This window comes from Silurus meridionalis, chromosome 18 (genome assembly GCF_014805685.1).
Source record: "Silurus meridionalis isolate SWU-2019-XX chromosome 18, ASM1480568v1, whole genome shotgun sequence".
Taxonomy (NCBI): Eukaryota; Metazoa; Chordata; class Actinopteri; order Siluriformes; family Siluridae; genus Silurus; species Silurus meridionalis.
Window position 1 is genome coordinate 12,643,426 of NC_060901.1, and position 12,323 is coordinate 12,655,748.

The 12,323-nt window shown below is 38.4% G+C and overlaps 1 protein-coding gene across 2 annotated transcripts in view; it reads left to right on the forward strand.

Moving 5' to 3' along the window:
• cerk (ceramide kinase) overlaps window positions 1-12,323 on the forward strand; it is a 28,347-nt gene that overhangs the window by 2,706 nt on the left and 13,318 nt on the right. The window contains exons 2-6 of one of the 2 annotated variants that reach the window (XM_046873392.1): window positions 7,829-7,960; window positions 8,846-8,968; window positions 9,613-9,738; window positions 10,326-10,392; window positions 11,016-11,161. In XM_046873392.1, the coding sequence (XP_046729348.1) occupies window positions 7,829-7,960; window positions 8,846-8,968; window positions 9,613-9,738; window positions 10,326-10,392; window positions 11,016-11,161 (594 nt within the window). Of the gene's footprint in view, window positions 1-7,825; window positions 7,961-8,845; window positions 8,969-9,612; window positions 9,739-10,325; window positions 10,393-11,015; window positions 11,162-12,323 lie in introns of both variants that reach the window. The other variant, XM_046873391.1, reaches the window with a different exon arrangement.

Consider the following 12,323-nt stretch of genomic DNA (forward strand, 5'->3'; position numbering starts at 1 on the left):
AATGCGTTAGGAATTAAGGCATTGCACTGTTGCAACATATTATACAGATAGTATTATTTTAAAAAAACATAATATAGCAATTCTTCTCATAATTAAGCCTCTAAATGTAGAACTGGTTAAAAAGTACAAACTTATATTTTCACGTGAGAAACATAACGCATTATATGGCCAGACGTTTTGGGATGTTGTAGAGTTAAAATTCCCTTCCCTTATCTAGGAGACCCAAACCTATTCCAACATGACAATGCCCATGTGCACAAACTGAGCTCCATTAAGATCTGCTCTACATAGTTTCGAGTGGAAGATCTTGAGTGGCCTCCTATTGAGCTCTGACCTCAATTCCATTTGAACACCTTTTGGGATGAATGTGAACATGTGACCACAGGCCTCCTCGCCTCACCTACATCATGACTTTACTAACACCTGTGTAGCTGAAGGAGCACAAATCTCTACAAGCACACTCCAAAATCTAGTGGAACATTTACGCAGAAGAGTGAGTGTTATTATAACAGCAAAAGGTGGAAATGATGTGGAAGGTTCAAAAAAGCGCATATGAATTTTATGGTTAGGTGTCCACAAACTTTTGCCCAGCGAGCATACATGTATATGTAAGCTACACTAAATGCGTAATTTTATATATTTTTATATATTATTTTATATATATATATATATATATATATATATATATATATATATATATATATATATATATATATATATATATATATATATATAATTAGTTATTTTTTGCTTGCTTGTTTTTTATTTTGGCTTCCGCTCCCTGCTCTGTTTGTGTGATATTTTTTTTTTTTTTATAAATAAACGAGGCGTGAATAAAGTGAGGAAATCCTTCACCAAATGCCCCACAGTTATAGCAGAGTATGATTAAGGGTTTTCCCAAGTGAGCTAAGCACCTTATGATTTATTTAGGAAGTTTTTGTTTGCTGTTGGTGAACGTTTGTTTATTGAATCCACAAACGGATTGGTTTTGCCAGATTTGGCAATCGATAAAGTGTCAATCAATTAAGTGGTCACTAAAGATGCAGTGGAGACACGTGGAATACTCGGGTGTGAACAGAAAACGTCTCCGCTGTTGGCATGTGCTCAGACCACCTGAGACAGATGATTCTACAGAGTCTGGGTCTAGAAAGCAGCATGGCTATGTAAGAAGTGAGTCACGTGTTGTGTTCGGATGCGTGAGTCTTGCTCATAAATACAGTCATTTCAGGCTGATCCTGTGGTCTTCGTGACTATTTGGAAATATAAGTGAATGTATCATTAAGTGGTGACCTTTCTCCGAATGCACTTAAACCACTTTACACTAATTTCTACATGATGCTGGTAATGAAAAGATATCACTCGATCGTAGTCCAATAACGGGTCATCTTAGATAATGGCCCTATCAGTCCTCGAGTGTCTTTTATGCTCGCATTGACCTCTGTAGTGCAAACTATCGTTTTATGTAAAGCGCTAGTGTGAAGGACGCTCATATTTCCCGAGACACTCCAGCACCGTGTCTTTGCATTTCCTTTTGGGGCCATTTACATTTTCATGAACCTGCCATTTTATTAACAAAACAGGCTGGCTTTGAAGCTGATACGCTATACCCCAAACCATGGATTCATCCTGCAAATATTCCAGTGTAATGATGTCATTATACATGAGCACATAGAGTCTCATTGTTTGTGTTCTTTTATTCGGCTTGTCAAACTCATCATTCTAAATTGGGTGAAATAAACGTTTACGTGTCTGGTATTTGGCAGATGCTCTTATCCAGAGCGACAGAGCAGGTGAGGGTTAAGGGCCTTGCTCAAGGGCCCAGCAGTGGCTGCTTGATGATGCTGGGATTTTTAACTCGTGACCTTCCAAGCCAAAGTCCAATGCCTTAACCACTGAGCTACCACATTCAGCTTCACCGAACGAAGCCGTGATCTTAGGATGGAACTCGGGTCGCAAAAAAATAAAACACCACTGGAAACTTTCCATGGGAATTAACAAGAATTAATGGGAATAAATTGGGAATTTACAAAATTGTAGGTTAGCCTATAACTGGGGTCGAAAAAACTAAAATCTTGGTTAAAATCCAGACCCCCTACATGCACTGTGCATTCCTTCATAACACACATAATTTCTTAAATCCTGTACACAGAAATGACATAAATGACATACATTTTGCATACATTTATATACTGACCAAATAAAATCAAAGTCAAAAATGTCATTTTAAATCTGTATTAGTTTGTATGCATGCTATGACCAAAGAAAATGTTTGTATTTGTTTGTATATAATACAGTTTCACCAATTTTTGAATTAATTTCTATACATTTCCATTAGTTCCTGTGGTTTTCCCATCTCAGTGTATTTCCCGAATTCCCCAGATGAAGTTACCATGGAAATTTTCCAGACATTTTCCGTCCTTTTGCAACCCTAGATCAAAGCAACCTTGAGTTCAAGAGCAATCCAACACAAATAAACATGAGCACTGTGGGGCTTGTTGTTGTTGTTATGCAAGCTAGTACCCACATGCTAAGCAGTATGAGTCACAGGCTAACCTCAGCGCTAAGGCTAACCCAGGATTTAGCGTCTGCATGATCGTATTAGATGCTACAAGTCTTCCTGTCTGCTTGCAATAAATCCCCTGCTCTCCCAGTGGAATATAATAAATCATAAGAGGCATCATTGCTGATTCATTTGAAGTCTCTTCCCCCAAAAAACATGCTCCTTTCTCATTTCCTTTGAGTCACTTCCACGCGTCTCATAATAACTGCGAGGAAGCTACAACACCTCCTCATACTATGTTAGGAAAAATAGATCCAGCTTGCAGAATGTGTACTTAATGTAACTCAACCCCGGCCCATGAAGCTCCTCCCAAACACCTCCTTTATGAAGAGTCATTTCATGCTAAACCATTGTCTGGCCGAGGAGAACACCATGCATTGGATAAAAGCCATGTGTGGCTGCTCAAACAGGGAAGGACAATGTGTTATGTGAGCTCCATGCACCGTCTGCATCTGCCTGCCCCTCACGTGATGTGCCTGTTGGAGCTTGCATCTCCCCGGTGATGGAGCCCAAGCATAGTCTTGGATTTCTTATAAAAACCGCAGCAACAAAACCATTTTCAAACCGTGCTGTATTTGGGGTTTTGTTTCCGATTAATAATTTAGATATGTTTTTTTTTAAACGGTCGAATCCTCAGAGTTTCTCGAGAACAGATCGATAAATTGAGTGGAGGTTTGATGTCATGGTACGTGTAGTATTGTAGGAACGCGAAATGGTGTCTTTGGTGGGATCAACATTTTATATATGATAATATTGATGACTTGACATAATAACTTGCCGTGTTAATATAAACATAATTGTGTGCGTCATCTTGAACCTACTACTAAAAACACTAAGGACAAAAGTTTGTAGACACATAAGATTTACTGTCCCTTTCCTTTTATAATAAGCTCCACTGTTTCGGGAAGATGTTCGACCAGATGTTCGGAGTGTGTTTGTGGAGATTTGTGCTCCTTTATCTATAAGGCTTTTGGTAAAGTCAGGTACCGATGTAGGTGAGATGAGGAGGCCTGGGGTGCAGTCAGCCCTCCAGTTCATTTCAAAAGTGTTCAATAGGTTTGAGGTCAGAGCTTTATAGCAGGCCATGCAAGATCTTCCTGTCCAATCCATGTAAAGCATATCTTGAAGGAGTTTTGCTTTGTGCACAGGGGCATTGCCATGCAGGAACAGGTTTGGGTCTACTAGTTCAAGAGTAGGCATTGTTTAATGCCACCACTTCCACTTTCTTGATATAACTGCAGCGCCATCTATAGCTTTGGCCTCAGTGTTTCCCATCTCAGTTACCTCTGTGCTGGATTCATTAATGACTGAACGCTGCTAAAAAGACAGAATGTGAAAAAGAGCTGTTTGGCTGTTATCCCTTATGTTTAAGATGTGATTAGCGGTCAATCACTAATAATTCTCTCTCTCACGCGCACACACACGTAACATTTACACAGGTAGATACAGGGCTTCTGCCGCTCGGGTTGTCCGTTCGTCCATTCTAGATTTTTATTAGCGCGGTATCTCAAGAACGAGCGTTTGCGAGGTTATAATTGGAACCAGCAGATGAACAGATTATAGTGTGAAATTTATCCAGAAAGGTTCAAGGTCAGTCTGATCCACTCGGACTTGGTGTGGCTGCAGGCTTTCATTCAGACCTAGCAGAAGTGTTTCCTGTTTAATCAGTTCATCTTGGTTTCCAATCAGCTATCAAGTGAATCCCCAGTCTGATGGAAAATTAGCACCTGCAGCTACACCGGACCTTTGTGGATAAAACTGAAGGTCTGGAATAAGTTTGTTTTCTTCATATTTGAGGTCCAGAGCCTTCAGAAAGCATTTACTCTCTAGTCATGCTTTCACCTTTTGATGTGTTGAAACTTCAGGAATTTTTCCTGCTCATTTTGAAGACACTCAATGATGATATGTAAAAAAAAAAAAAAAAAAAGATTTACATGTACATTTACATCTAAATGTACAACACAAAGTGATTACGTTTGCATTGCCCTTCGCAGGAGTGTTTGAGTCGTCTTGACCGTCTCTCTCTGAGCTTTCCTGGTTCCTCGGTCAGTCTAGTAGAGAACATTGGTCTAGAGCAGTTCCTTCAGGTCACAGATTGAAATATATATATATTTTTTTGTATTCCAAGCCACTTCTTTATAGTTTTTCTGCTATCCTTTGACTCATTGTATTGGTGGGGTATGACTGTTCACCTATTTCTGAGGAGCAGCCTGTCACCTTTTGAATTTAAAAGTATTTCTCATTCCTCAGACTAAAAAGCAACCATAGAGCATGATGTAATGTGATGTGATGTATTGGGTCTCGCTGTAGGCTTTAGGCTGAACATGTGACGTAATGTTAATCCTTCTCAGAATTGGCCAATGTCCGATAGCGCAGATCTGATGACATTGTTGAAGTCTGCATCAGTTCTCCTGTTTCTGCCACTGAGGTCTTTTCTTGCCCTTGTCCTGTTTTCCTGTTTGGATGGCCTGGTCTTTTTTTTATTATTACTTATAATAACTTCAGTGTTACTAAGACTCTTCAATGTTGGTCTTGTATAATTATTTTCCAGCACTTCTCCTCTTAACAATTTGATCTTCAAGCTTTTAGAGCTTTATCCTCAAGCAGGACTGATCTAGTCTGCTGTTTGAGCTGTGTGACCTCCCATTGATTATTTATAGTGTAAGGAACTGATTGGACACAAAGAGATTTTCTGTGTTTAACAAATGTAGTAAGCACTCAAGCATTTTTACTGATAATATAAAGTTAAGGATTTGTAAATACTTCTCTGAATAACGTTTAAGGTTTATTCAAAAGGAGCAGAAAAAAAATCACATCGTATCTTATAAACTTGCATTCATTGTTGCAATACAGCAAATAAATGCCGCAGTCAGTGGCATGTCGATACTCTTTGGAGGCTCTGTAAAAGATTTTGTTTGCGGTATTTCATTCATCCAATTTAGTAACAAAGCACTAGACTTGTTGGCGGCAGACACGTCCCCTGTCAGTGCTGTCAAGTTTTACTTGTTCCCTTAATGACCTCTTGCTTTCATAGACATAAAGCAGCACATCAGATCAACCATTTAACAGAAAACCACCTATCGAGATCGAGATGTGACGTCACCAGCGTACATATGCGTCAGAGCCAAATCACTTGATTAAATCTGCATGCCTGCGTAATACTTAAACGTTTTCTAAGAATAGCGCTTTGTGAAAACAGGGATGCTGGCAGGAAGGGATAATGAGATTTAGGTCTCAGTATGTACATGACAGATGGCAGTAATACGCTCCATCTAGTTTTATCAGGAATGGAAAAATTATAACTTTATCATTTTAGCTCCAGAGTGTTTGCCCTGTGCTAACAGGTCTGTTTAACATTCCGAATACATGAAAGATCCATATCTATGTGGAAAATCTACTGTTAATGAGAATTAGTTTCGTTTCTTTTCTTTTTTTTTCTTTTCTTTCCTTTTTTTTTTTTTTTTTAAAAATGGCATTTTTCCCATGTGCTAAAACAGCTGTTGTATAATTTTTTTTGCTGCCACACTTGCACAACCAGCTCAACATTTCATTCCACAGCAATTAACAAACAGGTTCCTCATGTTTAAGTTGTTCCACACCTGAAGGACAGAAGGAAACCGAATTGAGCACATTCAGGTTTATGCTGACAGACGATATGACCAGAAAATGTGTATGAGAGAAAGGATGAAATGAAGATTGCTGTCATATGGTTTTAGATAGCAAACCTTGAAAGTAACCTGAGAGCAGGTATTTTTTGTACAGCCCCGAGTCAGCGCGCCCCAGAGAGAGAGAGAGAGAGAGAGAGAGAGAGAGAGAGAGAGAGAGAGAGAGAGAGAGAGAGAGAGAGAGAGAGAGAGAGAGAGAGAGAGAGAGAGAGAGAGAGAGAGAGAGAGAGAGAGAGAGAGAGAGAGAGAGAGAGAGAGAGAGAGAGAGAGAGATTTCTTGACTCCAGTGAAATGTTCTGCATTGTTACATTCCATTTCCTTTTCTCGAACCTTATTCACTGCTCGGGGATGTTATGATTGCTGAAGCCAGGATGTCTTAACTTAGAACAGAGAGATATTCTGTAATCAGGACACTGGACTCAACAATACACCATGTGTTAAACTTTTTAAAGCTGCTTTGAGACAACGTCTATTGTGAAAAGCGCTATAGAAATAAACTTGACTTGACGTGTTCTAAATGTGTTTGAACATTTCCGACCAAATTCTTCTAATACATTCGTTCAGAGTATTAGATACTTAATGTACAGTAGGTGATGATTTTACAGGAAAAAGATGGTGGCTCAGACATGGTCCACTTGTTCTTCTGTGATGGATGATGATGATGTAAATCGTATGCTATGAGCTGTACGGTAGCCAGATCTCCACCACTATCAGAACTCTATCTGAGAGAACACGGTTTAAAAGTGCAGCATCATCGCATTATTAAGAAAGAGGGAGCGTAAAGATGGTGGAGGGAATGAATATATTGTATACATTAAGCTCTACAGAGGAAAGATCGTGATTACAAACAGAACACCCAAACTCTCATTTAATCTCAAATCAGACTGACTTTATCTTGCTTTATTCAACATCAGGCACCATCATACACTGGTGTTATGACAAAGAAAAACATTTTGGAACGAGTTCTCCTCTGTCAGGGCTAGCCTGGCCTGTTTCACATTCTCAATGGCAAGGTTTCATCACGGATTTTATTTTTTTTTGTTTACAAGCCATGATCAGATCCTCGCGAAGATCATTTTCCAACTGTAACTGATGTTATCAGAATGTGGAACCAAATCAGCAAAAAGGTCTGTTTTAACAATCAATAACTTGTCCTTAAACAAAGAAACAGGTTCCTGGTATTTGTATTCTTTTTTTTTTGTTTGTTTGTTTATTCTTTTACGTCATTATTGAACAATCTGGATTGTATGGAAGCCCGTTTCTGCCACTGAATAAAAATGTAATACTTTATAATTCATTTATTGTGTAATAATAATAATTTATGATTATATAGAGAGAAAAAAGTCCGAATTGCGAGTTTGTATCATGCAATTGTGAGAAAAATAACCACGCAATAACCTTTTTTTTATTTTTTATTAATTGATTATTTTTTTATTTATTTTTTTTATTCAGTGGTGGAAACAGGCTTCCATAGGATTGTCTTATTCAACAATAGCAAATTCTTTTTGCTCCAAATTTAGAGTCTTGTGGAAAATGTGTTTTCTATATATAAATATATATATTATATGTGTATTACGCAGTATATATATTTTTATTTTAGCAGGCAGCCACTACGTTCCAGTGTGCGAGATCATATCCGTCCAGGAGACGGAGGAAGACTGCCCGAACACAGATGTAGGAAAGTGGCAGAAAGTTCCACACAATCCAGCTGAATCTAACCAGCACGCTTTTACAGGTATGCATGATCATGTACCATTGCTGATATATTTAGGGCTCTGCGATACTGACATAAAAATGATATCTATATAAGATATATAGATATTTTATCGATAACTACATTTAGACAATATTTTGCAGAGGATGTTATTGTACTAGTACCTCAAGGACTCTGACTCCTAAAAATGTTTTATATTCTCCATATTCTGTGTCATGGTCCCTTCTGAGCAGTGATGCAGATTCATCTTTTCCAATAAGTTTAAATATTTTTTTTTCCCCTTTTATGAGCTTTTTTTTTTTTTTTTTTTTTTTTTTGAACCTTTTATAAAGTAATTTCTTCTAAAGGTGTACATAATTTTTTTAAGTCAAATTCTTATTTAATCAGTCGATTAGAATAATAAGACATTTTTGGCTGTTACCAATGAAATGAATTTAATAGCTGATTTTGGGAGGGGAAAAAAAAGTCACTTTTTCGTACGATATTAATTCGCTATACCGAATGATATGAATGTACACATTGTCTGGCCCTAGAGCCTGAATTTTATAATCGTTCTTAATGCATTTTAATAATCTGAATCATGCAGTGAAAGAACTCAAGCTAAATACGCACCAGTCCAACCTACTAGACTTCTTCCTGTAAAGCGTGTGTGTGTTATTTGGGTATACTCGGTCAAACCGCACATCTTTTAAACAACAATTACGATCTCATCATAGACAAGATAGACGATCATCTATCGCACACACCCCTACTTTCTCTGCATTTTCATAACTACCTGAACCCCATAGTGTTGACAGGAATGTGTGATATCTATCTAGGAATACAGATCAGCTGAAAGATGATATATAATGATATAAATATGATGTTGAACTGCACATTAAAGCTTTTGTGACCTCCTCTCTGTAGTGTCCTATGTGGAGAGGACTCCGAAACACCGCTGGCGGTGCAGTGAAGTCACCCTCCATTGCACTGATAGGACACTGTGTCTGCAATGGGTCCAAGCCATCAGGGAACAGCTCTCACTATTGAGTACGTCCTTAACGTTCTGGTTTTGCAACCCGACCTACACTTATGTCAACTTTCATAAATGCATGTGTCACTTTATTTTTCATACAGATTTAGACGTTACCTGAAGGCTAGTCCGGTTCTAAGTTAGGGTTTATGTGAAGTTTGTTGAAAATGTACTAAAAATGACTTGCACCCGAGTTAAACATTCACAGTCGAAGTGTTTCGAGCCTCAAGAAGACGACACTTTGGTTTTAGAAGTCAGATATTAACAGGTGAAGGTAAATAATTTTTACGTGGTCACATGATGTTTCTAAGACTTACCTGACTACGGTTTTGTACGTTATTTCTCAGGTAATGTGCATTTTTGCTGTAAGCACTAATAAAAATGCAACAGTGGATTAATACACTTACGCATATTTAAGGTTTTGGTAAAATGTTCATGCCCGTCTTTTAAATATGATAAAAAGAAGAAAGAAAACATGCATTTATAAATCCAGAAAAATATTACATATTCAGGAACTTTGTCTTGACAACGATCCGGGTGTCCTGGCTACGAAGGCAAATTTTGAACGTTTGTCACAATCGCTAAAGTTGTACACTTGCCAGAAGATTTTTGCAGCACATCAAATTAAGTCTGTTGTTTTCTCACGTCTCCTCGTTTGCAGCCATCCGACCGAAGCGATTGCTCGTCTACATAAATCCCTACGGAGGGAAACACCGCGGGAAAAGGATTTACGAGCAGAAAGTAGCCCCAATTTTTTCCCGTGCTTCGATTTCCACCGACGTGATTGGTGAGCGCACATCAGCCGTCTGCATTAACATTTGAATATAAAACGAGCGTCGACATTCTGCAGAAAGATATTTGTGGGCAAACAGCCGTAACTGCCAAGTGTTCCCATGGATATGATTTTGTTTACAGGTTTATCCATCAGGCAGGATAATGATAATGGGAGCACTGATAGCTGGTAAACATGGGAAGATTATTAATCAGGATATTTTTTATTTTTATTTTTCTCTCCCGCTCACATAGGCTGCGAAATTGTGAATGGAATAGTCGCAGCACACAATCATATATTGCATATATAACTATATAAGGCTTATTAAAGAAGCGTGTTTCTATCATATCGGCTAGGAACTGAATCACGAGAGGAGCCAAGCTAGATTTAAAAAGCTCCGTACATCACCTGTCAATCCTGACCGAGTACGTCTCAAGTTAAAATGTAGTTAAGGTTTTTTTTTTTTCTTGGTGTAGCTCGATTAATTGTGCCCATCAACCACGCCGGTGACGTAGCAATTTATCTTTTAAGATAAAGTCTGTGACATTGCTTTCCCATTGTTCACAATAATCACTTTAATAACTTTGCATTTGTTTCCATAGTTACAGAGCGGGCCAATCACGCGAGGGACCACTTGAAAACGGAGGCGGATCTAAAGAAATACGACGGGTGAGTCGCCGTTAGCCGAGATCACCGCGGGAGGAATTTGCTCGTCCACAGCAAAGACTAGATTATCATTTCAGTGCACATCGGTCCGCTGGCATGGCTGCGCGGTTTGGCAGCAGCGAGAACTTGCTACGGAGCAAAACGAGCTTCGATGACAGCAATATGCAGCATTCATCAAAATGGGTCCAGAAGCCAAGCGACTCTGAGTGGAACCGCTGTTTCTGGATCATGGTTTTTATTTCAGCACTTCAGTGAATAGCGCTCATTAAGCGGGTTCCACTTCGAAAGAACCGTAACCCTTATCCCTCATTATGACTGCTGCGCTGCCGTTCTCCACCATCACCTACTCACCTTCGACTCGGCGGCGCTGTCGAACTCTTACACGTGTGCGCAGAAGGCGTTGGTTCCTATAGTAACCGTGACACGAGTTGTATCGCGCACGCTCTCGTCAGATATGATGGTTTCATAATCTCAGCATGAAGAACATAAATAGATCGGTGTGAATTCGATGTTTCAGCAAAGGGTCATTTTTAAGTCAGAAGCTCAAACACGTTTTGTTTTTCCTGGAGGTGTTTTGTTGGGCTTTTACGCTGCAATATAACTCATGCTTGTTGTTTATTCGGCAGGTTGGTTTGTGTCGGGGGAGACGGCATGTTCAGTGAAATCATGCATGGCCTAATCTCCCGTACGCAGCGCGACTCCGGGGTAGACCAGGACCGTTCAGACGAGACTCTGATACCTTGCGGTCTCCGTATTGGCATCATTCCCGCAGGTGAGTTCTCCACACTCAAGCGAATAAAAGCGCCGTTTCTCGTTTTTCTTGTTACCCCGGCCTGCCGAGGATCCTTGAACCACTCGGTACGTGTGCATCTGTTGCTTTCTAGCATTCTAGGTAGCTGTGTTGTACACGATACATTCCACAGCTGCGGCACACATTACTTAGAAAACAATCGCCGATTATTATGGTATGTCAGCGAGCGGGCGCTTTTCTATCCAGTGCACGCAGACAATAATCAGACCAGACGCAGCCAAAGCTAAGTTCAAATGCTGAAACATGCGAGGAGAAACTTGTGTTTGTTTCCATTTTAGTTTCAACATATTTTTCGCGCATTAGTGTTTATAACACTGTTTTAACTAGGGTTAATGAAATGGCCATGGAGCTGTGGAAACATGCACAGCTAACAGTTTAAACTCACATTTTTAGATAGCAGTAATCTAGCCTTATTAGTATAAACAGAAGAGTTTTGTAAAGCTGTGAGTTATATAAAAAAAAACACTATAAATTTTGTATAGTAAAAAAACTAACGCTAGCGCGATGGATTTCTTTAGCGTTTTCTCTACATCTTCAAGAATTTCTCTTAAAAGCAAAAATCCTGACAATTCCACATGTCGAGGAAGTGAATAAATGAAGGATGGAAGGAATGAAGACATTTGTTAAAGTATGCTGAAATAAGTGGAACCGTTAAGTAGATCCTATCTTACAGAAAATGGCATTAAATGTAAAAAAACGCACACATCTGTATTCCCCACGTGGGGTCTAACGCAAACTATTTCAATGAATTGTTTGAATTCATTTCTTTAATTTGATTTAATCAGGTGAATTTGTGCCAATTTAATCGATTAATTAATTTAATAAAAAGTGTAAATTTATTAAGTTACATTCATGTGATTTATTTTATAAAAAATTATATATATATATATATATATATATATATATATATATATATATATATATATATATATATAATTTTTTATTTACATTATAATTTTTTTGTTAATGTAAACCAAACACGCATTTTATTTAAAGTAGTTTTTTCACAAATGTTAATAATATAATAATATAGCACATTAATAAAATAATAATAAAAAACAAGCATTTTTAGGTTTTGCGTTTCTTCCCTCTAACTGTACTGAAATTGAACCGAAGCGTGACT